General features: G+C 35.4%; 1 protein-coding gene across 9 annotated transcripts in view; it reads right to left on the bottom strand.

Annotated features, from left to right (window-relative positions):
• Per (period) overlaps nucleotides 1-24,166 on the bottom strand; it is a 59,051-nt gene extending 34,885 nt beyond the window's left edge. For 2 of the 9 annotated variants that reach the window (XM_012693443.3, XM_062673162.1), the window contains exons 1-11: nucleotides 18,261-18,520; nucleotides 15,000-15,111; nucleotides 13,590-13,673; nucleotides 13,272-13,426; nucleotides 6,756-6,850; nucleotides 5,701-5,778; nucleotides 4,541-4,672; nucleotides 4,335-4,395; nucleotides 2,467-2,670; nucleotides 900-1,128; nucleotides 171-282 (exon numbers count right to left, since the gene is read on the bottom strand). In XM_012693443.3, the coding sequence (XP_012548897.2) occupies nucleotides 171-282; nucleotides 900-1,128; nucleotides 2,467-2,670; nucleotides 4,335-4,395; nucleotides 4,541-4,672; nucleotides 5,701-5,778; nucleotides 6,756-6,850; nucleotides 13,272-13,426; nucleotides 13,590-13,673; nucleotides 15,000-15,088 (1,239 nt within the window). In that variant the 5' untranslated portion in view covers nucleotides 15,089-15,111; nucleotides 18,261-18,520. 9 annotated transcript variants of the gene reach the window in all.
• Nucleotides 24,167-24,387: the final 221 nt, after the last annotated feature.

The raw sequence follows: 24,387 nt of genomic DNA on the forward strand, positions 1-24,387 counted from the left end.
CGCCAGGTGGAGCAATGACTTGGTCCTTGGAAGAGTGGCCGGCAAGAAATGGATGAGGAGAGCCGAAGAGTGAGCTCAAGGGAGAGACCAATATCCGGCAATGGACTCTTGTGGCCTGATCATTATGATGATGATAATGAGGTAGCTAGTGATCGATGGTGGACACTCACTTCAATGATGTAATGTTTCCCGATGACGAATTCCAGCTTCTTCGACCAAGGATTAATAAACGAAGACCATTCGGTTTCGATTTTTATGTAATCACCGTTTTGTGTCATCATTCTGAAATTATATTTCCGAAGTGAATTTGTTTACGTATTCGACACAATGTTTTATTTATTTATTGTTAAAATAAATTTAAATGGATATTTATAAATGTTATTAGTTTATTAAAAACGTAATACCTAATACCAATAATCATACTGCGCAAATGGTCGCTATTCCGACGCTCCGTACTTTGAACGGATTAACAGAGAATCTAAATAACGACGAGTCGCACTCAAAGGGTTAACAGTGTTTGAATCATCACTACCTTCATGTTGTAGGTTGAAATTAGTAAAATTATTAGGAGGTTTTCAATAGTTTTATAATATGACTGTCATTTGAATCGTCAACAGAGTAAATAATATATAGGGTTTCTTAAAACCAATCACGACGACATTTCAAATAAAGGTCATATTTAACTAAAATAAATGACAAAATTTAATATAAAAAAAGCCTATTCGTTCTTCGAAACGGTTTTATTAAAATGAAAGAAATAAAAAAAGAAAGCCAATGCCCATTGATCAAATAATACTACCTAATTAACCGACCACTGACTAATTACATTAACCATTGATCACATTTAGAACTTATACTTTAATTATTAATAACACCGGTGTTGTGTTTCTTTTATTTACCTGTAAGTTTTGGAACGCGGCATGCCACCATCCTTAACGATTACCTCGTATACTTGCTGGAGGTATTCCAAATCTTCCGGATGATAGAGTTGCAATGCGTCCTTGTCTTGGACATCTTGAGGTAAATATCCGAGATAAGGTACAGATTCTGGGTCTAAGTACTCGAGATTACCATTCGCGGAGTGACGCATCACGAAAGGATTAACTTTCGGTAATATTTCAAACGACGCTAGAAGAATAAAATAATACTAACATGATTATGAACACTAATACGAAACTATTTTAAATGGAACACTGAATGCGTCCTTAGACTATTGTCGTCCACTGAACGACGTAATAAGTATTGCGCGATGCGATAGTGATGTTACGCAACACAGCACGGTATCGATAAAACAAGTCCAATTAAGAGGCAAGAACTCTAATGGACACGGTATCAACAGAGCGAGATCGTTTTCTGTTCGATTGGCAACCCTAAGAATTAACGGATAATAATTTAAAAAAACGACACAGGCTGATTGATACTTATAAGGTCAAAAATCTGATAATGACATCTGTCCAAATAAATCGGCTTGATTCGAGCATTACCTGAATAGATACTAATTGTCTCTTGAGTTTTTTTTTTATTGCCCTTAAGGGTGAAGGAGCTCACGGCCAGCCTGCTGTTAGGCGATTACCGGAGCTCGCCGACGTCAGAGCGTTAATGACGTCACATGCCTTTAGGCATGAGATCGTAGTTCTAACCATGTATAATGGCCGTCCCACTATTTATTACAGATCGGAATAAATGACCGCTTCGCGACTAGACCGTACGGGTTCTACATGCCAAGCGAAAACGAACTTTAAATTCGTTAACGCGAAAATATAAAATTGAATTTGATCGTTTCTTTTATTTTTATGCCTTGACATTAGAAAGAATATGGTTCAATTTGAATGATTTGATGATTTGATTTGAATGATTTGATTTGAAATGATTTCAGATATTTTTTTAGTATTGGATAATCAACTTTAACTTAAGCGGAACAAAGTCGTGAATTGACTATTGTAAAAATGAATATTAAAAAAATAATATTCGTTTAATAATAACGAAAATATTTGTATGGGAATTAATTAAATGCGCGCAGTACTTATTTATTATATGCCCACCGATCGAATTTCAACCCTAACTATTGACGCTAGAAGATCTAAATTCATTTGTTATATCACTGAACCTGCGACCAGTAAACGCCGGTTGACGATCACAGTGCGCTGGTAAAATACTCAGAAAACACAGCTGCCGATGCTCCCGTGAATCCTTAAATCGTTTTTACTTTTATTGCCCTTGTAGGCAGACGAGCATGCGGCCCACCTGACTGTGAGTAGTTACCTTCGCCCATGGACTTCAGCAATGCCAGGGGCAGAGCCAAGCCGCTGCCATCCGTGTTACACTATCAAGGTTACAGTCAGACATTACTTAAAGTTTTTTTTTTATTTTTATTAGTACAAATCGCTATTTGCTCGCTTTTTGAACGCACTCAATTTTCTTATAATACAAACAAAAAGAAAAAAGAAAAAAAAGGTTATCACTAACTTTTGAACGCTGAAAAAAATGGTGTGGCCTGTATGACGAGGTAGATGACATTTCCCTCTTCATCGCTTATGTTCTTGAACGTGAATTTCAAAAGGAACGGCATGAACGTGACCACTCTTTCCTTAACTCCGAACCCCGTGCTCAGACCTCTGTAACGTCTTATCCGACACACCATAGTCGATCCAGAATTACCCGGCGATTGAGCTGCGCGGAAAGAAATAATTCATATTAAAGAAAACTTTTTAAAACATTTATCGAAACGCATTACAGCTTCACGGCAGAAATAGGCAGGGTGTTGGTACCTACCTACCCGGGCGGACTCACAACAGGTCCTACCACCAGTAATTACGCAAATTATAATTTTGCGGGTTTGATTTTTATACACGATGTTATTCCTTCACCGTGGAAGTCAATCGTGAACATTTGTCCTTCACCCTTTTTGTGTTTGTGATTATAATTAATATTTAGCCCCAGCCCGTGTAATAATTCGCTTAAACTAATCCTTATAGTCCTATACAAATAAAACTATCATACTTTCTATCTAATAACAATGATTGAAAAGTAACATGTATTTAAATCTAACATAAAAAGCTAATAATGAAATGATTAATTCTTATTAAGCTAAAATTTAAAAACAACATAAAATAATTCACAGTTAAATTAAACTTCAGAAGAAAAATACTTTCAGGCGCGAGTCTCGATCCAACTCATAATAGTCAAGCTCGTATCAATTTTGTTTGTTAATTTCGCAGGCAAATACAAAGATAATTAAAAAATATACTTGGTCCATTGAAATGTTAAATTGTTTGGGCTTTAGCGTGCGTTTTTAGAGGACGCAATTTAATTTTTTTATGTGTAGGGAGGTTTAGTGTAAGCTTAAGTTGAAGTTTGTGGCAACCCTAGATCAACAAGCAACCCTACAGAAACTAATTGTTTTAAATTTTCTATGGGTTTGTTAGTTTACGAAATACAGCGCAAAAACCCTTTGCACTCGTTTTTCCAAGTCTTGGCGGGATGGCAAGAGTGGCGACCCCAGAAACTGGAACTTAAGCTTATACTAAACCCTCTACACATCAAAAAAACTAAAATTCCGTCCTCTAAAAACGCAATCCTATTTTTTTTTCAATTGATTGACAATGGCAACAAACTCAACAAGTAATGTAGTAAGATAATTATCAAAAAAACTTTATATTTATATACTATAACGATGCTGTCGGTCACCGCAGTTTTTAGTATATCTATGATTTAATAAAATAAAAATTACTAAAAGTACTTTTTTTTTTTTTAGTACTAGCTCGTTTCTTCACCTTCACCACTTTAATCCAGGTGCCAATTAATTAATCGATCATAGTTTTCTTACTTTTAACTAAAAACGGTCTTACCGCAAAATACAACACCCCATACTAAAAGTACATAATACAGGTCGATCAATCGAAACCGTAGAAATGAAATCAAGAGTGAGAAATGTAAGAATGTATTTTTCCAACTATATTAAAATATATTAATAAATAAGAAACTTTGAGGGCAACAAATAGATATCGTTAGAACATGTTTAATTTTTAAATAAACCGCAAAAATACTTACGATTACATACACTAAGCACGGTAACACACAGATACAGTTAAAAAAAAAAACAGTGTGTCATAATAATTCGAAATTTAAATAATTCATAGTGTTGATCCATAAAGAATCGAATCGTGTTCGAATGTAAAGACACATCCATTCGTTATTGAACATGGAGAAGCTCTATGTTACGTTGGCACAGCGATCCGAACTCGGCGATCGGGAGGGAGCATGCAATCGCATAACTCAAACATCGGCACCACCGATATAAACGTTAATAAGGATTTTACCTTTTTCTTGCGTACCGTTTGCAGTTTTCGGGACGGCCAAACCACTGGTTATCTGTGACGCGAACGTGCTACGGTCCTGTAAATATCGTTTCGTTATTATATTCCTTTTGTCGCCAGTGTAAAAGCGAATTAAATTAAAATTAAAAAAAATATGTCTAAAACTCTTCGACAAAGGATACGTAGCATTTATTCGAAAAAATTTAATAAAATTTTAAACTCACCCTTGGATGAACGAAATCGATAAATGACCTCCCGATCCACATGTCCTTCGGGAAACCGAGTATAGCCGTCAGCGATGATGTCGTGTACATTACGATTCCATCGTGCATCGATATAACGCATGAAAATCCATCCTGTATTTCATTAATGTATATTAGTATCGAAACAAGAATCTTTTTAATACAATAATTTAAATACGAGAATTTAAAAAAGTTGCCGTCATGCAGTCATTATTAATGATAAACTATTAAAATTAAACAGAATCCGAGTGACTTCCAGACACTGTGACTGTCTGTGTGACTGAACGATATCGGCCCATCTGGTGTAAGGGCTTGTACACAAAACTTTGATGCGACGTCGCATCGTAAAAATCTACAAGCTCCCACGACGCACCGCAAGAACTTGCGAACTGATTCGCATCGCGCATCCCTGCGTTGTTAAAGGATTGTGGAATTGAAAGTCAATTGTGAAAAGGAAAATCCTTGCCGCGCGAAATCGTGTTGCGGTTATGTGTGTTGCGAATTCGCAGTTATGTGTACAAGCCCTATAGTTTACTGGAGCCCAAAGGCATTACAAGGTGAATGCCGACATCGACTTTAGAAATATAAGGTCTCAATTATACACCTTCTGAACTACTACGTTAGAATAAAATATAAGAAATTAACAAAAACTTTGTTTAGTTTTGAACGCTTCTTCGTTGTTTTTACGATTCTTTGAAAATATCGTAACACAAAATGACTATAGGTCGCTTTTTTTGTACCGATGTTGATAGCCTTGAGAAGCTACATCGGCGTTAGCCTAGAGTGTAGGTGAGCTCTCGGGGCTCAAGCAAGGAGGTGTTGCTGACACTGGCCCTATCAAGAGCAGTGCTTCGCAGAATCTACTACGGGATCAAAAACGCGACCCACTGAGAAGATCCGACGAGAAACTGTACAGGTCGCCTTAAGCCCGTGCTACACGAGCCGATACTAGCCATTTACTTTTGTCCACTATACATTGCAAGCACATATTTATTGAGAGTTTGTTCAGAGCTAAAGCAATTACTTTGTGACCATTATAAAGGTACGCTTTCCTTAAATAATATTATAGATCTTAAAAATACACAGTCTTGACGAAAAATTGAAGAAGAAAAAACAAAAACAAAAACAAATTGTTTGCTTACAGTGTAACAGATTAGATTCGAACGACTCGTAACTACATCGACAGTAGAGTTCTGCGGTTGCAGGTCACACGATAAAACCTGCGTAAGAAAATAAGTCACTAGCTTTAGTAGTTCAAAGTATTTTACATTATTTTTAGCACATCACGATGCTGAGCAATGAGCGATCGACTGAAGGAGGAGGAGGACTAGTAAAGAAGAGAATTGGCACTATCCCTGTGTACAATTACCCTATGTAAATAAATGTAAACTATAAGTAGAAATATAAAAATGTAATTACTACCTATATATTATGTATTATTATTATTCTCATACATACATACTATATTTATTTTAAATATTATTGGTTTTACAACATTGAAAAAAAGATTTAAAAAAAAAACATTTAAAAAAATAAGTCTATTATATTATTATTCTTATTATTATTACAGTAGATTAGCAGACCCACGGCTAACCTAGCGTTGAGTGGTAACCGAGGCCACCGCCCCACCTTCGAACTACGACTAAGATTTCGTTAAGTGTTCTGTGTAGATTTGCTTAGGAAATCGAAACCTGCTTTAATAATAAAAGTTGTAATCATAATCATAAAAACGACTGTTAGAAAAAGACTTACGTGCAATTTAAATTTAAAAAAAGGAGAATTAATTATTTCAAATTCACGATCGATTTACCTGACATCGAGCTTTTAAACTAATATTCTAGAACAGGGGTGGCCAACTTAATTAGAACGAAGATCCACTGTTTACTGAAACACTCTATCAATGACATTTCTTGAAATTTAACGAAACAATGTAGAAATAGTATAGAATAGTATCAGTATAGAAATAAGTAGTATATTTTCTTTTATTAAAAAGATTAACATAAAACTGAAATTATATAATAAAAGAGAATTATTGTGCGGAAGAGAGGATAAATAATGTGACGTAAAGGTCATTTACAAAATTAAATGACACAAGATGAAGATGATGTGTGCAATTGTTGATTTTGTAGTCGGAATATTTTCTAATTCAGAACATTCGCATCGATGGATGTATTATATTATTATATCGTCAACTTACCTCTACCTTGTCGCCTTCAGTGTCTGTTGAAGCTATATCCATATTCTCAGGTCCCTTCTCGACCTGTACATGCGCTGGAGAGGGTGCGCTCGTAACTGCACAGCGGAAACATAAAAAAGGGAGATAAACATGAACCAATGCGGTAACCATCAATCGTTTATTCTAACATCAACATTGTCTACACAACACCCCTAAGGCATACCGTCTAACAATAAAAATATTATAGATATGTACTAAACTTCTTAATTTTTTTTATCGATATAATTTTATTAGTTTTGTTAATTTTTATACAACACACATTTTACTGAATGAAACTCAAATACCTATTTATTACATTAATTTACAATTAAAACGAAAATTACAATTAAGATGTTTTGAAATATGAAAACAGAACAAGATCAAAAGCTTAACATGACAATGACTACCTAGTGATCATTTGACATTGTCAATGTTAAATGACTACCTAGTGGTCATTTAAATTATTATATTCTTATCTGTATTCGTTTATGATATGAGATCCGACAATGATCGATTTAAATAAGATGAAATTTATTTTTAAATAGAATTAGTAGCCAGAGACAGAGAATCTCTATCGTGGAGTTGGTTTTCAAGGTAAGTATTTTCAATACTAATTCACACTACACTACACACACTACTTGTTGAAGTGAGATAGATTATTTATATATGCTGAACAGTAAGAGTGATATGGGCTGCTTTTTAATCCGGACAATATTTACAATAATACCTTCAGAATTAAAATTAATAATATGGGTAAATCTCTGGGGCTCTCTATTTGTAGAAATATTCTTTTTCTTCTTCTAAAATACATCGAGTCGGATCATAAAGTGCAATAACTTTCAAATCATTCAGACGTCAGAAAATTCGTAAAAACTAAACATAATCCCATACTTTCATACACAGGGTGATTCAAAATTAATAATAATCGACTTGAAACATATTTTTTAGATATTATAATTTACTTTATATTTCGATAATTTCACTTAGACCATCAGTTCACTTGCGTACGAATTGATTTTTGAAAAAGCTTCTAGAGAAAGCTCGCCATTGTTTTCAAATTTATTTCCTCTGGGTTGCTTCTTAAGCCGACGGTAGGGTAAGAACAGGCCGAGTTATATGTTCTTCACGTATGGCACCATAGCTTCGGTTAGATGTGCAGTCACCTTATCCTGACGCAAGGTTATTCCAGGAAACAGTACTCCTCCTTATTTGATACCTTCCCTTACTCTCCTTATTTTGTCTGCGTAGGAAGTGCAGGCAATAGTGATCTCATTTCCAAACACAATCCTTGGGAAACGTGTCGTAACTTCGTAGCCGTCCATTGTCATATACTCGATTGGTTTTTATATCACTTTTAAAAGCCGACATTGAAATGAATGCAGTTCTAAAATATTACAGGGTTTTTATTTCAATATTAAGAAAACTATAAATTATTGTGTCCTATCGAAATATTCGATTATAATTAATTTTGAAACAACCTTCTTACGGATAAAACTATCATATGCTTATCAAAAACAACAGTTTATTCATTAATATCACATCAACAGTCGGTCGAGGTAAGTACAACGTTACTTAGTTGTTTAAACCAAATAGGCTTTAAAATTTCGAAATTCCAATTCATTTCAAATTGATTTATTTTAAATCATATTATGAGAAGTTATATGTGTTATGAATGAACCATATGTTTTTATTCAATCATTATTGAAGAATATTATACATATTTAATATTATGAACTAACCGTTCAAATCTCATTATACATACCATTCAGTCCTGACACAATCACGATCACATTACCTTTTCATAAGCGATGTACCTAAATAACATGTCTAATATTATATTGAATAAAACACTGAGTCGCAAATACTCGACCTTCCCGTACCCTCTGTAACGATAATAATTGTTTAATTACAAATGTGCCGACGTTTCGGAACCTAAGAGAAAAATCAACTACTTACAATCTGTTACGGAACTATAACGTCACGAAAATTAGATAGAAGCTGCGACAAAGCAGATGAGTTCTTAACTAACTGTTAGTATATGTTACAGTTTATGAGTTAAACAATTAACGATTTATTGACACCCCCCTTTAATTTCGGACCACACAAATCTCTAACCAAACAATTAACCAATGTTCAATGCTATCAACGATTCAAAAGCAATCAGTCGTCAATGTAGTTTAGAAATTAATAATAGAGGTTAAAGTATGAAATTGCCGTTTAATTGTAATAGGTACTTCGAATTAACATAGAACCTTCATGGTTTGAGATTTTTGAGTGAAACTTTTTTCAAATGGTACCTGGTATGAGGTACTTCTTTTAAAAAATGTGCAACATTGGATTAACGACTTTCAGTTGTATTTTTTTTATTCAGGTTAGACAAGAAATATGGATACTTCGAAAATTCGAGTGATTTTTAATACGTGTTCCGACGCGGAACTAACGCTGCAGAAACAGCTCGCAATATCAGTGTTACGTTTGGAGAGGACTGCTAATGAACGCACCGTGCGGTTTTGGTTTATACGCTTTCATGATGGAAATTTTGATTTGAAGAACAAGCCACGTGGAAGACCGCCCACACATGTGAATAACAACGTATTGAAAGAGATGGCGGAAAATGGTGGCATAGTTTAACGTTACCTTGCCAACAATATTGACTCATTTGCGTCAAATCAATAAAATATAACAAAAAATATGAAAAATGGGTGCCTCATGATTTGACTGATCTGCAGAAAGAAACGCGTGTTGAAACTTGTGTTGCCTTGTTGAATCGATACAGAAATGAAGGAATATTGTATCGAATTGTGACATGTGATGAAAAGTGGATTCTTTACGATAAACGTAAGCGAAAAATGCAATAACTGACCCCAGGTCAAACGCCGCAAAAATAAAAAGGTAATGGTAACTGTTTGGTGGTTTCAGCATGGTGTTATTCACTATAGCTTTCTCCGATCTGGTCGAACAATAACGGCAGATGTCTACTGTGCCGAACTCTGAACAATGAAAGCAAAACTTGCAGTGAAACAGCCTCGACACATTAATCGGTCCTCACCATTATTGCTCCATGATAACGCGAGACCTCATATAGCACGAGAACCGTTTTAACTCTACAGGAACTTCAATTAGAAACCATTGGTCACCCTGCGTATTCGCCAGACCTTGCTCCAACGGACTACCATTTATTTCGTGATTTGGACAATTTGCTACGTAATAAAAAGTACAGGAGGCAGTACATAATGCTTTCACACAGTTTGTAGAATCTAGATCACCAGTTTTTTTTTTTTTTTTTTATTGCTTAGATGGGTGGACGAGCTCACAGCCCACCTGGTGTTAAGTGGTTACTGGAGCCCAAGGACATCTACAACGTAAATGCGCCACCCACTTTGAGATATAAGTTCTAAGATCTCAATGTAGTTACAACGGCTGCCCCACCCTTCAAACCGAAACGCATTACTGCTTCACTGCAGAAATAGGCAGGGCGGTGGTACCTACACGCGCGGACTCACGGCATAAATGACCTTCCTATTAGATGGCAGCAATGTATAGATAATAATGGTAGATATTTTGATTAAATAAATATAATTATTTAAAAAAAAAAAACCCTTTGAATTTCTCATTACAAATCGACAATTTCATACTTTAACCCCTAATAAATGTAGGATGGCGTCATTGTCAGCTTCAAGTGACTTTCGAACCAATTTATTTTCCTTATTCAGTAACGTTCTGTCTACAAGTTGAAATTCCAGTGAAACGGTAATGACGCGACGTCTTTACGCAATTCAGCAAGCTCGTGTTTAGTTCAAGACACGCGTATAGACCGCGGCTTTCTAATTAGTCTGAATTTTGATTGAGCAGCTTCGGACCGTATTTTGTTAAGAACGTTTTTGTTTTGTTTTGTTTTGACTTTGTGATTTTGTAACAAAGAATATAAATAAACGGAAACAATTTTGTATTCCCGAAAACTTTTCACGTTTTATTGCTTAACGTTTTTATCGTTGACGCAAAATACACTTTCCATTGTTACATACCGACCGATGGTTTATATTAGAATAATGTAATCGAAACTGTTTTGTTTTTTGATTCGAATCAGTTTTTTTTTTAACAAAATGAAAGCGGTTTGAATCCGTCTTTAAACTTTGAACTGTATTATGAACAATAATAGATTTTAGGGAACAAAAGATGACAAACCTATTCAAGCATCGAATTAGTTAATTCAAAAAAAAAAAATACTTTTGTCCAATACGTTACTAAAGTCTAGTTAAGTTAGTCTTTGAATGAAAACGAATTTCTATTTTATAGAATCTCCATTATAATATAATTTATTATACTAGTGGTCCCGCACTAGTCGAAATTCGACTATAATTAACTGGAATTGTAAGTTTGTACACTATTAAGATTGTATTTTATACTTCTATAATCACAAATTTCGGCAAGACTACACTATAAAAAATATTAACAAAGACAAACAATATTTAATCTATTCTCAATTTGACAACAGACGTCAAGAACAAAAGTTTGACAATAAATAGTATGCATGCGTGTGTGGGTCAAATACATGGTATGTAGTGTGTGTAATGTTTTCTTTATTGATTTAATGTATCTTTTATGCATTATTTAAAAAAATAATTAGCATTGTGCACTTCTTCTCTATATTCTCTATAAGTGTAGAAAATTTCATACTCCTCCGTCCGCACAATTTTCATAAAAAGGGGTACAAAGTTTTTGCTTCACGTATTAATATATAGATTATAAAAAGTTCCGACTGAAAAAGCTTGCTACATTAATCGAGTATGTAATTTTTTTTTTGTGTACTATTAATAATAATTATATTATAAATGGGGGGGATATGTTTTTCCAAAGTGCCAATTAGAAAGTGGCCGCTAGTTATTCTTTTTTTAAAACTAAAATAAGATATATTTTTTTAAATAAATCACCTCACAGTAATCAATATATTTAAAGATCTTGAATAGTTATGGTCGCAGTTGTGAACTCGGCAGCAACCTATTCGCACACCCAATTTATACGATAACTAGCGGCCCGCTCCGGCTCCGCTCGGGTCTTTAACAAAAATTTCAACGATATTTGCGGCATAACTATAATAGTTAGACATATGCCGTCGCGATGCTTTTTGTTAATAATAATGTGTTCTACAAAGTCGTAGTACATTATTTTATTCTATCATCAATAGTTTTCGCAGGGCACGCGATGTAAAGAATATTTTACGTATATTTTTTACACCTTTGGTTACATTACTGGAGTTTTAGTAAGGATCCCTAATTTTTTTCAAAAAAGATTATAGCCTATGTCACTCGGGAATAGTGTAGCTTCCAAACAGTGAAGGCATTTTTTCAAATCGGTTCAGTAGTTTCGGAGCCTATTCAATACAAACAAACAAACAAATCTTTCCTCTTTATAATATTATATACGATAATGATTTACATTCATAATTTATATCATAAATAAATAAATAGATCTGTACATCACAAAATACCACTGCTTATGTAAAATTGGCCGCGAATAGGGGTGTCTAGTAGTTTAAAATAGATTATAGCGAATGAGGGTTAGCGCGTTCCATCGGTCACCATAACAATATGAGGATGACGAATGCCAGTTGTACATGTTTTTAACGCCATTACGCATGCATCAGCAGCTATTTCTAAACATTTTAATAAAAAAGCAGTAACAATTTAATTCTGAGTATGTTTTGGAGCTCGTAATACACAAGGTTATTTTATTACTTGTTATATAATTTGTATTACGCTAAAGGTTGAATTAATAAAAATTAAGTGTTCAATATGTTTTAAAATTAATAAGTGTGATTCCTTTTAAGAAAGCATATTCTTGTTAAGAGCCCCGTGTTAATAATACAATTATGTAGATGATAATGATTGAACATTATTTAATTACGATTTATGTTATAATAATTATAAATTAGATCACTATAATAAAATTAGAATGTTGAGTTTATTTATGTTTAAAAATTAATCAAACATGCACTAAAAAAATATCGACTGAAAAAATAAGACTTTCAGATATTTAAGTAAATGTATAAATAAAGGTTAAAGCGAAAGATCAAACTACGAGATAGCCCACCTCATTAAATCAACCTCGCCCCTCCAGACTGCAGGTTCACCCAATGTACTGGTACTTAATTTTTAATGCTTTAGTTGTACAATGACTAATATTTTTATTACAATATATTTATAAGTGAATATAAGTAATAAGAAAAAAACACCTTATGATTTACCAAACTAACGTTTAGTTGTAGCAAAATCATTTCTAAAATTTCGTTCTGAAAACTTCAATTTAATTCACATTAAACTATGACTTAAGTCCTTTTAGAAGAAAATGCTAGAATAATCCACAGAAACTAAAAAAAAACGTTGAAAGTGACAAAATAAATGTGAAGTTCAACTTATCTCCCACATTCAACTCGAAACTTAAATTCTTCATTCAAAATCATAATTTATAATAATAATACTGATTTAAAATGTCACCCACCATCATGCTTCTCCTCCTCTAGAGTTTCCAGGTTCACAGATTCTTGAGGTCCGCTTTCTCCTTCATTTTGTTCTTTGGTAGTCGTTAGCTCTGTTTGTGATTGTTTCTTTTTCTTTAACTCTTTATCTTTATTTGGTGACTGAGCCAACTTATTACTAAAATATGAAAATTTTCAGTTATTCAATATTTTAAGTAGTGATGCACTTGATGATTTGCGTGTGAAAGGTAGCAGAAGGATTCAACGCACAAAAAAAAACAAAATTCTAATTATAATATTTTATAACTAGATTTTGACAAAAGACAACGTTTTTTACTAACCTGTTAGTGCCAGTAACATGTCGACCTCCGTATCCGCTACTGCCGCTAGAATAACTCCCGGAATGAGTAGATTTTGAGCTGTGACTGCGGAATAACAGATTCACAATTTTAATTAAGCGTTATACCACCCATATTCATAACCTTTGATAAAATCTATAACATTCTTCAGGTAGGTGTAGTGGTTAAATTAACAACTAACTTAACAATTAACAACAACAAACTAATTTATAATGTTGAATCGAATTTAAATTATGGATTCAAAAAACACGTTAATCATATGCAAGCTGTTGTGTTTGCATAAGCTCCGACGTATTTAGTTCAGTCCATACGATTCTTACATTTTTCTATCCGATGATTTGCAAGCGAAGTAAATTGTCCCTTAGAAATAAGGTGACACTCTACAAAACTCGCACACGCTCCGACATGACCTATGTAAATGTAGTGTCCGCTCACGCGGCCCGCACTAACTTGAAGCCCCTTCAATCCCGTTTTTTGCAGGATAGCCGTCGGAACCCCGTGGTTCGTCAGGAACGTCAACCTTCACGACGATCTGGACCTAGAGTCCATCAGTAAATATCTACAGTCGGCATCAATGCGCCATTTCAATAAAGCGGCACGACACGAGAACCCTCTCTTCGTGGCCGCCGGCCGCATAGGCGATCCTGCGGACCAAATGGTAAACAGCCGACGTCACCCAAAACACGTCATCTCGGATCCTCCCGATCCACTAACAGTGCTTTTAGGTACCCCGAGCACCGGTCATCGTTCTCGTCGAACCCGTCGCTTGCGACGAAGGGCTCGGCGAGTAAATTAAACCACTGACACAGCCCACTGAGTTTCTCGCCAGGTTTTCTCAGTGGGTCGGGTTTCCGATCCGGTGATGGATTCTGCGAAGCACGGCTCTTAGGGTTCGTGTTAGCAACATCGTCAGTTCTAAGCCCCGTAAGCTCACCTAGTAGGCCGGCGACGCTGACATGGTCTCTCAAGACCATCAGCTTAGGTAGAAAAAAAAGTTACATTTAATAGTGTGACTGGCAGGGTTAATCAAAATAGTTATACGTGTGTACTACATGCGTGCTCGAAGTGCCCATTCTATTGGTACGATTGGCGATAGGGAAAATTTAACTAATGACGCCTGATAATATCGGACGGGCAATATGCGCTAGGGCTTAGTTAATTTAATTAAAACCGCTGGTCCCGATATATGTACATAAACTTTAGACGAGATAATAACATTTATTATTTTAGAACAACTGCGATTAATATATCTTAGTGAAATAATATGACATTTAATGTTTTTTTTGTGCGACTTCATATCGCCCCCCCCCCCCCTTATGGTGGGTTGTCATTGTCAGGGGCATAGACAAGCCGTTGCCTACGTTATGATGACGAAATTACGATTGTATTTACCTTCTTCTTGATTGACTGTAACTGCAGCTGTTTGAGTATGCCGAATCTGATATTTTGTCAGTGTTCTCAGAGTTTTCAAGGTTATCCATTATGAAGACTTTTAAAATGAACGCTGCAACAAAACAATTTTAAACACAGTTAGGTTTTATATGTTGGAAGACCATTACATAAATTATTATTTAGTAGCTATAAATTTTGGAAGTGGGTTTTTTTTATAAAAATGTACCTTTATAAATTGAATATAAATGTAAAATGCTTACAAATGAATCATTCAAAGTAATTCTATTAGCCACAAACTTTTCCAAGTTTTTGTCAGATTACGAATACCCCAAATTTTTTATATTTTGAAACTATCTTCAAATGAAGGCTTTGATATCTAGTATCAGAATTTGGAATTAATGATCAGAACTGCTAATAGTCAGCACTTCAATAAGTAGTGTGTTTAGTGCGAGTTATTTAACTTCTCGATCCCGTAAAAGTTGACTCAAATTTGTACGGAATTGGGCAGCGTCCCTACGTTTGCCGTTGGGGGCGCTGTTTCAACACGCACTAAGCAGTACTAAGCACACAGAACAAATAATAATCTGACGACCCAATACCTAGGCAATATGTCGGTTGGGATAGAACGTCGTACGTAGAAGTAAATTTTAATAGGTTGTCCAAAATAAGGCCGAGTTTTGTCATGCAGAAGAAACGCTTTATCGTAACTCTGGTCGTATTGGCGCCGCAGTACTCGGCTTTTTCCCATTAATTTGCCGTTCCCCAAAAGGTGTCGTTCGAATCCAATAACTCATAATAAATAACGCCAACCAAGCCCTACCAAATCCACAGAAAACACAGCATAAGCTGAGTAGTGTGAATATTCAGTCGAACTGACGACATAGGGCATGACTGGGCGGTCCTCATGATCTTCCTCTTTAGGTTGCTGTATCAAATTCATCTTCACCCATTTTATGACAATTCCAGAAGTGCAGTTAGCCAAAGGTACTTATGGTTTCACAACGTGATAGTCATTGATTTGAGAATTAATTACGAAAAAAAAAACGAAACTCGCACTAAGCACACACAGCAACATCGCCGTAAGCTTTTTGGAGCTCTCGATGCGCCTTAGCCGACATTTACTGTCCTCCCACAAATGAGGATTACTTCGTATGAAATCACTTTTTCACATAACGAAAAGTAAAAACCAAACCACCGATGTGTCGAAACGGTTTGTTTACCATATATCGAAGCTAGGTTCACAATGTTTTAGATTTCTCAAAATCGACCAGCAGTTATTGCTGTGGCCATCCATTGACAAACAGGGAGAACTTAGTTGCGCACCTAATATTTTAAATTGCTTTTTTTATTAATTAAATACTTTCATTTACACACTGCACACACTCTAAAACAAGTCATGTTCTTATATTACTTTGTACTATGCAAACAAGTTAGATCAATAATTTTTGCTTGCTTTTTTATAGAAATTAGCTTTAATGACTACAGAACATATTTTTGTGTTCATATTGTATATATCGACGCTTGAAAGGCAAACGTGACTAAGCAACAATGAACTTTACAGTAGACTAATTTAAAGTTCAAATACCTGAAAAAAAATCTATTTTAACTAATCTAGCTGTATGATTGAAATAATTTTAATAGACCTAGAAATTTTTTTTTTTTTGCGCATCGCATATGGTTATTGCCTATCATTTATGTACAAAACAGTTATTGTCGCTTAGTCACGTTTGCCTTTCAAGCGTCGATATAATGAAATTGATAAATAAATACTTTACACAGTTGAGATGCATTTTCTGGTGAATTGAAATGGAATATCTGGAGGGTAACTGCGAGAAAGAAATCGGACGCCGTATCGGGATGGCTAAAAGTGCCATGACTAGCCTCGATAAAATCTGGAAAGACCGTAATATTCGCCGAGTAACTAAGATGCGTTTGGTTCGTACGTTGGTCTTCTCTATCTTCCTGTACGGGGTAGAGACTTGGTGTCTCAGGAAAAAGGAACGCAAAAAGATCGAGGCCTTTGAAATGTATTGCTGGAGAAAGCTGCTACGCATTCCTTGGACAGCTATGAGAACCAATGTCTCCATCCCCGAAGAGCTGAGGGTCACCAAGCGCCTGCTGACTATGTGCCAGGAAGGGATCCGGAGTTTCTTTGGGCACATAATGCGATCCTCATTGCACAGCCTGGAGAAACTCATCATTATCGGACAAATGGAGGGGAAGCGCGCTAGAGGAAGAGCGCCAGCTAGATGGGTGGACCAACTCAAGGAGGTGACTGGAGGCCAGATACAGGGAGCGGTACATATGGCGCAGAACCGGACCGAGTGGAGAAGATTGACATACAGTCACGATCCTCAGCATTGAGGGAACGACCAGAAAGAAAGATCTGGAGGGTAAATCATTACAATAGTAAAAAGGACAAAAATTTGATGCTGTGGACAGCTGTGCCCATTTAAAGAATATTTTATAGCATTAATTAACCACAGAGTGGTAGCTACCCTTGCAAAAGGCCTATTATAAGGTCATCATAGGCAAAAGAAGAACTATTAATTTAAAATTTACCACAAACCTTGAATCAAATATTATTACTAGTGATATTAGTAGAGGTCACAATAAACAAAAAACTTAGTATGAAACATATTCTATATATAAAATGTCTTGTGCTTGGTGTTTAGAGTTGCAAGTAAAATGAATAATGTTAAAATGCACTTTTCAACTAAAATGAATCATTATATTGTGACACAGATAATGATTGAATTATTTCAATTTCTTATTTTATTTCTCTAGTTAAGTGGACAAGCTCATGATAACCAAAAAATGTTGAACATTAATTTTCATTGATATCCTTTACTTTACCTTTTTTGTTATTGTTATCCTGTTGGACTATAATTTGAATTAACTTTTTTTCAAAATAGCTAATAAGGCCAACAGATTTTAATTCTAATACAACTTTTCAAACATTTCTTGACAAAAGCTTACAATAATCGGTTAGAAATCAAAATTTAAAAAAAATCTAAATTTTACATTCATTTAAAAACCTACTCAGCGATTCCCATACTGCTGTCATCTTCTAATACAAATATTCAATATAGGTTCAGAAAAATAGCTTTAAACAAAAACAAAATTAAAGAATAATAAAAATTATGACGATGCTTAAAAAAGTTCGTATTGTGTAGTTTAATTTTTTATTTTTATTCCTCTTTAATCGGATATTTTCATTCGCTAACGCTATTTTTCTATTTAATACTGTATTCCACTTACTTAATCCAAACTTAATAGTGTGAAAAGTCCATACAGTTGTAGAGAAGTATGTTTCAAAAGTGTAAATTTATTTGTTCGTTTCTAAACTATGTTTATTTATTGATGGCACTGTTATTGTAGTTAATTATTTGCAAAAGTTACTTAGAGACACCCACATTGTTGAACGGTAAAATCCTAAATTACTTTCTATATGAACATTAATAGCATAAAAATATTTTATCAGCATCGCCTCTACACAAAAGTCACAAAACTTATGTCTTGAGGTTTTTTTTTTTTTTTCTCCCATTTCTTGGCCTGCACGGTTTGTGCGTCAGCCACGCAAAAAGGTTAGGAAGTGTGTTAATGGATTTATTTTTTGGATTTGAATTTGGAACGGAATTTGGAAAAAGGATCAGGTATATATATTATATAAACTAAGTACATAAATGGTTACAATTTTATATTATTATGAAAAATGAAACTAGCTAATATTCTATATACATCAATATTGATATTAGATAAAAGGATAGAAATTGAAGTAGGAAAAGGAATTTTAATGGACAAAAGTGAGGAAATAAAAGCGGAACGGTCATTTCGAGGACAGGCAAAGAATATATGATTAAAATCCCCAACGTCATTGCCACACTCACATATATCGCTAGGCAAAAGGTTAAGCCTTGCCAAATGCAAGGGAATGCATGCATGGCCCAGCCTCATGCGAATAAGGGTCGATGTGATAGCTTTACCAAACGTCAGATTTGAAAACCACGGTTTAGGAGGTATATCCACTTGGATCGTGCTGTAATATCGACCTTTAGTCTGTCTTGAAGAACGCCAAATGTGAGTCCAAGAATTCAATAACTGGAATTTAGGAAGCAGAGCTAAATCACAACAAAAGTTTTTGTACGGAACCAAATCTCCATCATTGACCGCAGCTTTGGCAAGGCTATCGGCCTTGGCATTGCCAAAGATACCCGAGTGCCCCGGAATCCAAGCAAAGGAAACTGTGTAATTTTTGATGCAACATTGATACAATAAATCACGACATGCAATAATCACAGGATGATTATTTCGGTTACTGTTAAAAGGAAAACGTTCCAAGGCTTGGAGGGCACTTTTAGCGTCAGTTAAAATTATTGACTTTTTAAGCTTCATCATTAAAATGTACTCCAGAGACTTCAGAAGACCAAAACATTCTCCAGTAAATACTGAAGTCTCTGGAGGCAATTTTATTTTCTGAACAATGCCAAACTGTTGATGGAAAATGCCGACCCCCACACACTCCTCGGGACCGGGTTTGGAGGAATCGCTAAAAATTAAATGACAATTTTTCCATCGGCTGTCACTGTCAATAATATCAACAAATTTGGCATTGATAGAAAGATCTTGTTTACTTAGGCCGAAATCAAACATAATAGATGGATTTAAAGTTAGGGCATCATAGTTAACACAAAATATTGGAAGGAATTGTGATCTATGTGTAGGAGCTTGAAGAGCTAAGTACTTTTGGAGACTAACAATAAGGCATGGCGGCGATTTATGAGCCCAGTACGGATAATCCATACATTCCAGCAGAGACCGTAACTTAGTGTAAAGAGGATGATTATAAACTTGGAATGCTCTAAATAGAAACCGGTCACAAAGAAATTGTCGTCTGAGGTGCAGGGGGGCTTCAGAACATTCGACCTGCAAAGCGTTAATAGGGCTCGAACGCATAGCCCCAGCAATTATTCTCAGAGCCTTAGACTGGATAATGTCTAACTTATGGAGAGCTACTGCATTACAGGGTTCAAGTATAAATGTTCCATAGTCCAAAATACTCCTTATTAGGGCATTATACAAAAGCTTTAGAGAGAAAGGGTGGGCTCCCCACCAAACTCCAGAGAGGCAACGCAATATATTTAGAATCTTCTCACATTTATCACTTATATAGTAGCAATGAGGGCTTCCTGTAAGTCTTGAGTCTAAAATTACCCCAAGAAATGTTGCTTCACTTTTAACAGGAACTCTAATGTTATTATAAAATACAGACACTGATGGAGGAAGCCTCATACGTGAAAATAAGACTATAATACTTTTAGGAACTGAAAGGCTTAGAGAGTTATTGTCAAGCCAAACTTTTAGCAACTTAAGAGAATATGTGACAGTATCAGACATGTTGTCAATAGAATCACCAGAGACATAGAGGAGTAAATCATCTGCATATTGGAGTGTGTTAACTTTACCCCTAAGGGAGGCTTCCAGATCATGAGAATATATATTGTAAAGTAAGGGACTTAAAACGGAGCCCTGGGGTAAACCTTTCCAGACAATACGGGATTGATAAGAGTCTTCTGATATTACTTTAAGCATTCTACCAGAGAGAAGATTGATTATGAAACTTATGAAAATTTGTGGGATATTCAAATTAATCATTTTTTGTTTCAGAACCGAAAGGTTGACATTATCATAGGCTGCAGACACATCTAAGAATGCTGCTAACACAGACTTATTGTATGAAAATGCCAATCTTATGTCTCTCATAAAAATGCTGAGACTATCCATCGTACTCCTACCTTTCCTAAATCCAAACTGGTTAGGAGATAGTAACCCTTTACTCTCAATAAACCATTCTAGTCTATTTTTAACTAGATGTTCGCAAATTTTGGAAATCACTGAAGCTAATGCAATTGGTCTGTATGATGATGGATCATTAATGGGTTTGTTGGGCTTATGTATTGGGATAACTTCATGGATTTTCCATGATGGAGGAATATTACCTGATGTTAAGATTGAATTAATTAAACTGAGAAAATAAGAAAGGCAGGAGTCGTTCAGGTTTTGAAGAAAAGAATATGGAATTCCATCACAACCCGGGGCTGAGTCCCTAAGCCTTGAAAGAACCCCTTTGAGTTCTGAAAGGCTAAAGGAAATGAATGAATCGCTACTATCATGCTGGGAGAGGAGAGAAGGCTGTGAGTCAGAAGAAATATTATCTATAGACGGGACAAATGGTGGAGCTAATTTGTCAAGAAACAAATCAACTGTACTACTATCCATGAAAGGAGACCTTGGAGGTTTGAAAGCGGATCTGAATCTACGAATATTTTGCCAAACTTGAGATGGAGAAATTTCTGGTGAAATTGAGGCACAAAAAGATTTCCAGCTATTGAATCTTTTTTGTTTTAATAATTTACGAGTTTTAGTTATAAGATTACTAAGAATATTAAAATTTTGTGTTGTAGAATTTTCTCTGTAATTTTCTTCAGCTATCTTTCTCTCAGCTATCGCAGCAGAACACTCACTGTCCCACCAAGGAGGTGATGGAATATACCCATTTCCACTATTGTTTTTTATAGGAAAAACTTCCTCAGCAGCTTGTAGTAGGGCCCGTGTAAAAGCTTCAGCACAAAGATGATTACTGCTGTCATTTAGTGGAGGTATGGTTGATAAATTTTGTTGAACTTTATCTCCAAATAATGACCAGTTGGCATCCTTAAGTCTATATTTTAGCCGGGGAGGGGCCTTTGATGTCTTTTCACAAATTTTTTGAGGAAATGATACCATTAGTGGAAAGTGATCGCTTCCATATGAAGACGATAGAGGCCACCAGTTTAATGTAGGAGCAAGTGAGGGACTACAAAGGGTAAGATCTGGTGCACTAATACCCTCATGGGGCTGTGTTCTTCTAGTAGGACAACCAGAGTTTAAAAGACATAAATTATTATCATCTAAGATGTCTAAGATTCTAGCCCCATAATGATCAGACTTAGAACTTCCCCACATAGAATGTTGTGCATTGAAATCTCCCATAACCAAAATAGGGCGCGGGAGGGAAGATAGGATGCTACGAATATCGTCAAAGACTTCATTGGAAGGGTGAGGTATATACATATTTACAAAACAGATATTATTTACACTAGCAGCAATAATAGAAAATTTATCACTGTGATTAGGGATGGGTAAGTGGACAAAGGGCACACCTCCCCTAAGAATTAGTGCCACTCCACCATACCCATCTGTTCTGTCTTCTCTAAGACAGACATGTCCTGGAATTCTAAAATTGAATCCAGGACGAAGCCAAGTCTCTTGAAGAGAGACTGCAAATGGTTTGTAACTATTCAATAAAAAAATTAAGTCACTTTTTTTACTATTAATACTCCGGCAATTCCATTGAATCACCAGAGACTGGTTTCGTGGATGGTCCTGACTGTCCATTAGTTAAAAAAGTTTTTGAAGAAACGGCATCGTTGGACGGTATTTTAATTATGTTCGATTGTGAAAGGTACTGAATTATAGAAATGATGAGATCCTTTGTTATTATTTCTGACAAATCATTGTAATTTTTGAGACAACCTGTAGAAAAGGAAGGAATGTTGCTGTAATCTTGGATAAGCTCTGCATGCGCTTTTTGATCATATCCCTTACTAGAATTTCTGGGACGAGCTTTGGGTTTCAAGAATACTGTTTTCTTATATGATTGAGTCGGACTCTTAAAAGGGCTTGTTAAATTATAGGGGCTTGAATAAGTCATAGTTGGACCCGAAGGGGCTGATGAAGCAGAAGCAACAATGTCAGCATAAGATTTTGAAACTGGTGGATAGACTTTACTTGCTTCTGAATAGGATATAGAGTTTCTAGCCATTGTTTCTTTTATAGCTTTCTGCCTAGCATACTCCGGGCATTTTTTGTCTGTTGCGAAATGGGAACCAGAACATAAAATACACACAGCATCATCTCTTTCCGTCTCGCAACTTATACCTGAATGATTGTCACCACATTTGTAACACCTTGGAGTGCCTCTGCATTGCATTTTGGTGTGACCAAAACGGCAGCAATTAAAGCATTGCAGCGTGGGGTAAATATAAAGCTCTACAGGTAGGGAGTTAAAACACATAAAGACCCTGGGAGGTAACACCTTCCCATCAAAGGTCAAAACTACGGTCTCAGTTGGAACAAACTTGGGTGTCTCGCCGTCATAAACCTTTCTGTTTAGTCTCCTAACTTTCAGAATGCTTCCACAGTTCTGCGGAAGCTCTATATTTTCTATAACATCTTTCTCGTCCCAGTCACATGGAACACCTCTCACTATTCCCATGCGGGTGATAGTGAAGGCCGGAATAAAAGCTTTATATTTATTATCATCAAGAGATTTGTGATTTAGAAATGAGTTAGCCTCCTGAAATGTTTTAAATTGAAATGACAACCTATTCCTTCCAATTTTTTTTATGCTTCCCTCTACAATGCTTTTTATTGAATTTTTTTTTAGAAAGAATCCAAATTGTACTGGATGTATAGATCCAGTTTGATTAGGTTGTAAAATTTTTTGAATATGTACATCATAAGGCGCAGGGTCTGACGCCTGGTAAAGCAGCCTAGCAGTGCGAGGGTTACTCGTAATGTTTTTAGAGTTAGCAACCTCATTATGATGGATTTCAGTGATTTTATCATCTGACTCAAGTACTTTAGGTATAACATTATCCTTTATATCATTAGGGGAAAGTTGGCAATCTGGTAGATCTGTATGTTTGTGATTCCTTCTCTTTTTTTGGTTTCTAGTTGATATTCTCTTTCTTTTAACGGATTTAATGTTTTCCGAACAGTCTGTATCTATAATGGAACCTTCCGTTTCCATTCCCGAAGCATCTATTGTAACTACATGAGACACCTGGAGGGATGTCCCTCCAGGGTCTTCGGGCTCCAACATGGAGGCCAAGAAAAAAATACTATTTACATATAATACAATAAGATGACTTACCAGGCGAAGAAAACAAACTAAAACTATAAATAATCAATACTACTAATATATATACACTTTACAACTTAACTGATCCTGTAATATTAAATTAATTTAATTTTCAAAAGTTTAGCCAAAAAAAAGACGCCCGCTTAATTCAACACTTCCCGCGCTTTTTCCGTCTTGAGGTTTAAACGCTCTAAACACGAATGTCACAATACAATTAGCGTACTAGAGTCGACTGTTGCAAGGTAAGTATCGATATACAAAGATTGTTGGAACTCGAGAATCGAAATAAATCGATTAATTCTGCAACAGCAATAAGTTTCCAAAACAATTTTATTATACCTATGTACATGTAAGGAAAATGTATTTTACACGGCGGTCCAATGATATCTTCAAAAGGATACTACATTTACAGAATACAGATAC

This window comes from Bombyx mori, chromosome 1 (assembly GCF_030269925.1).
Source record: "Bombyx mori chromosome 1, ASM3026992v2".
NCBI classification, from domain to species: Eukaryota; Metazoa; Arthropoda; class Insecta; order Lepidoptera; family Bombycidae; genus Bombyx; species Bombyx mori.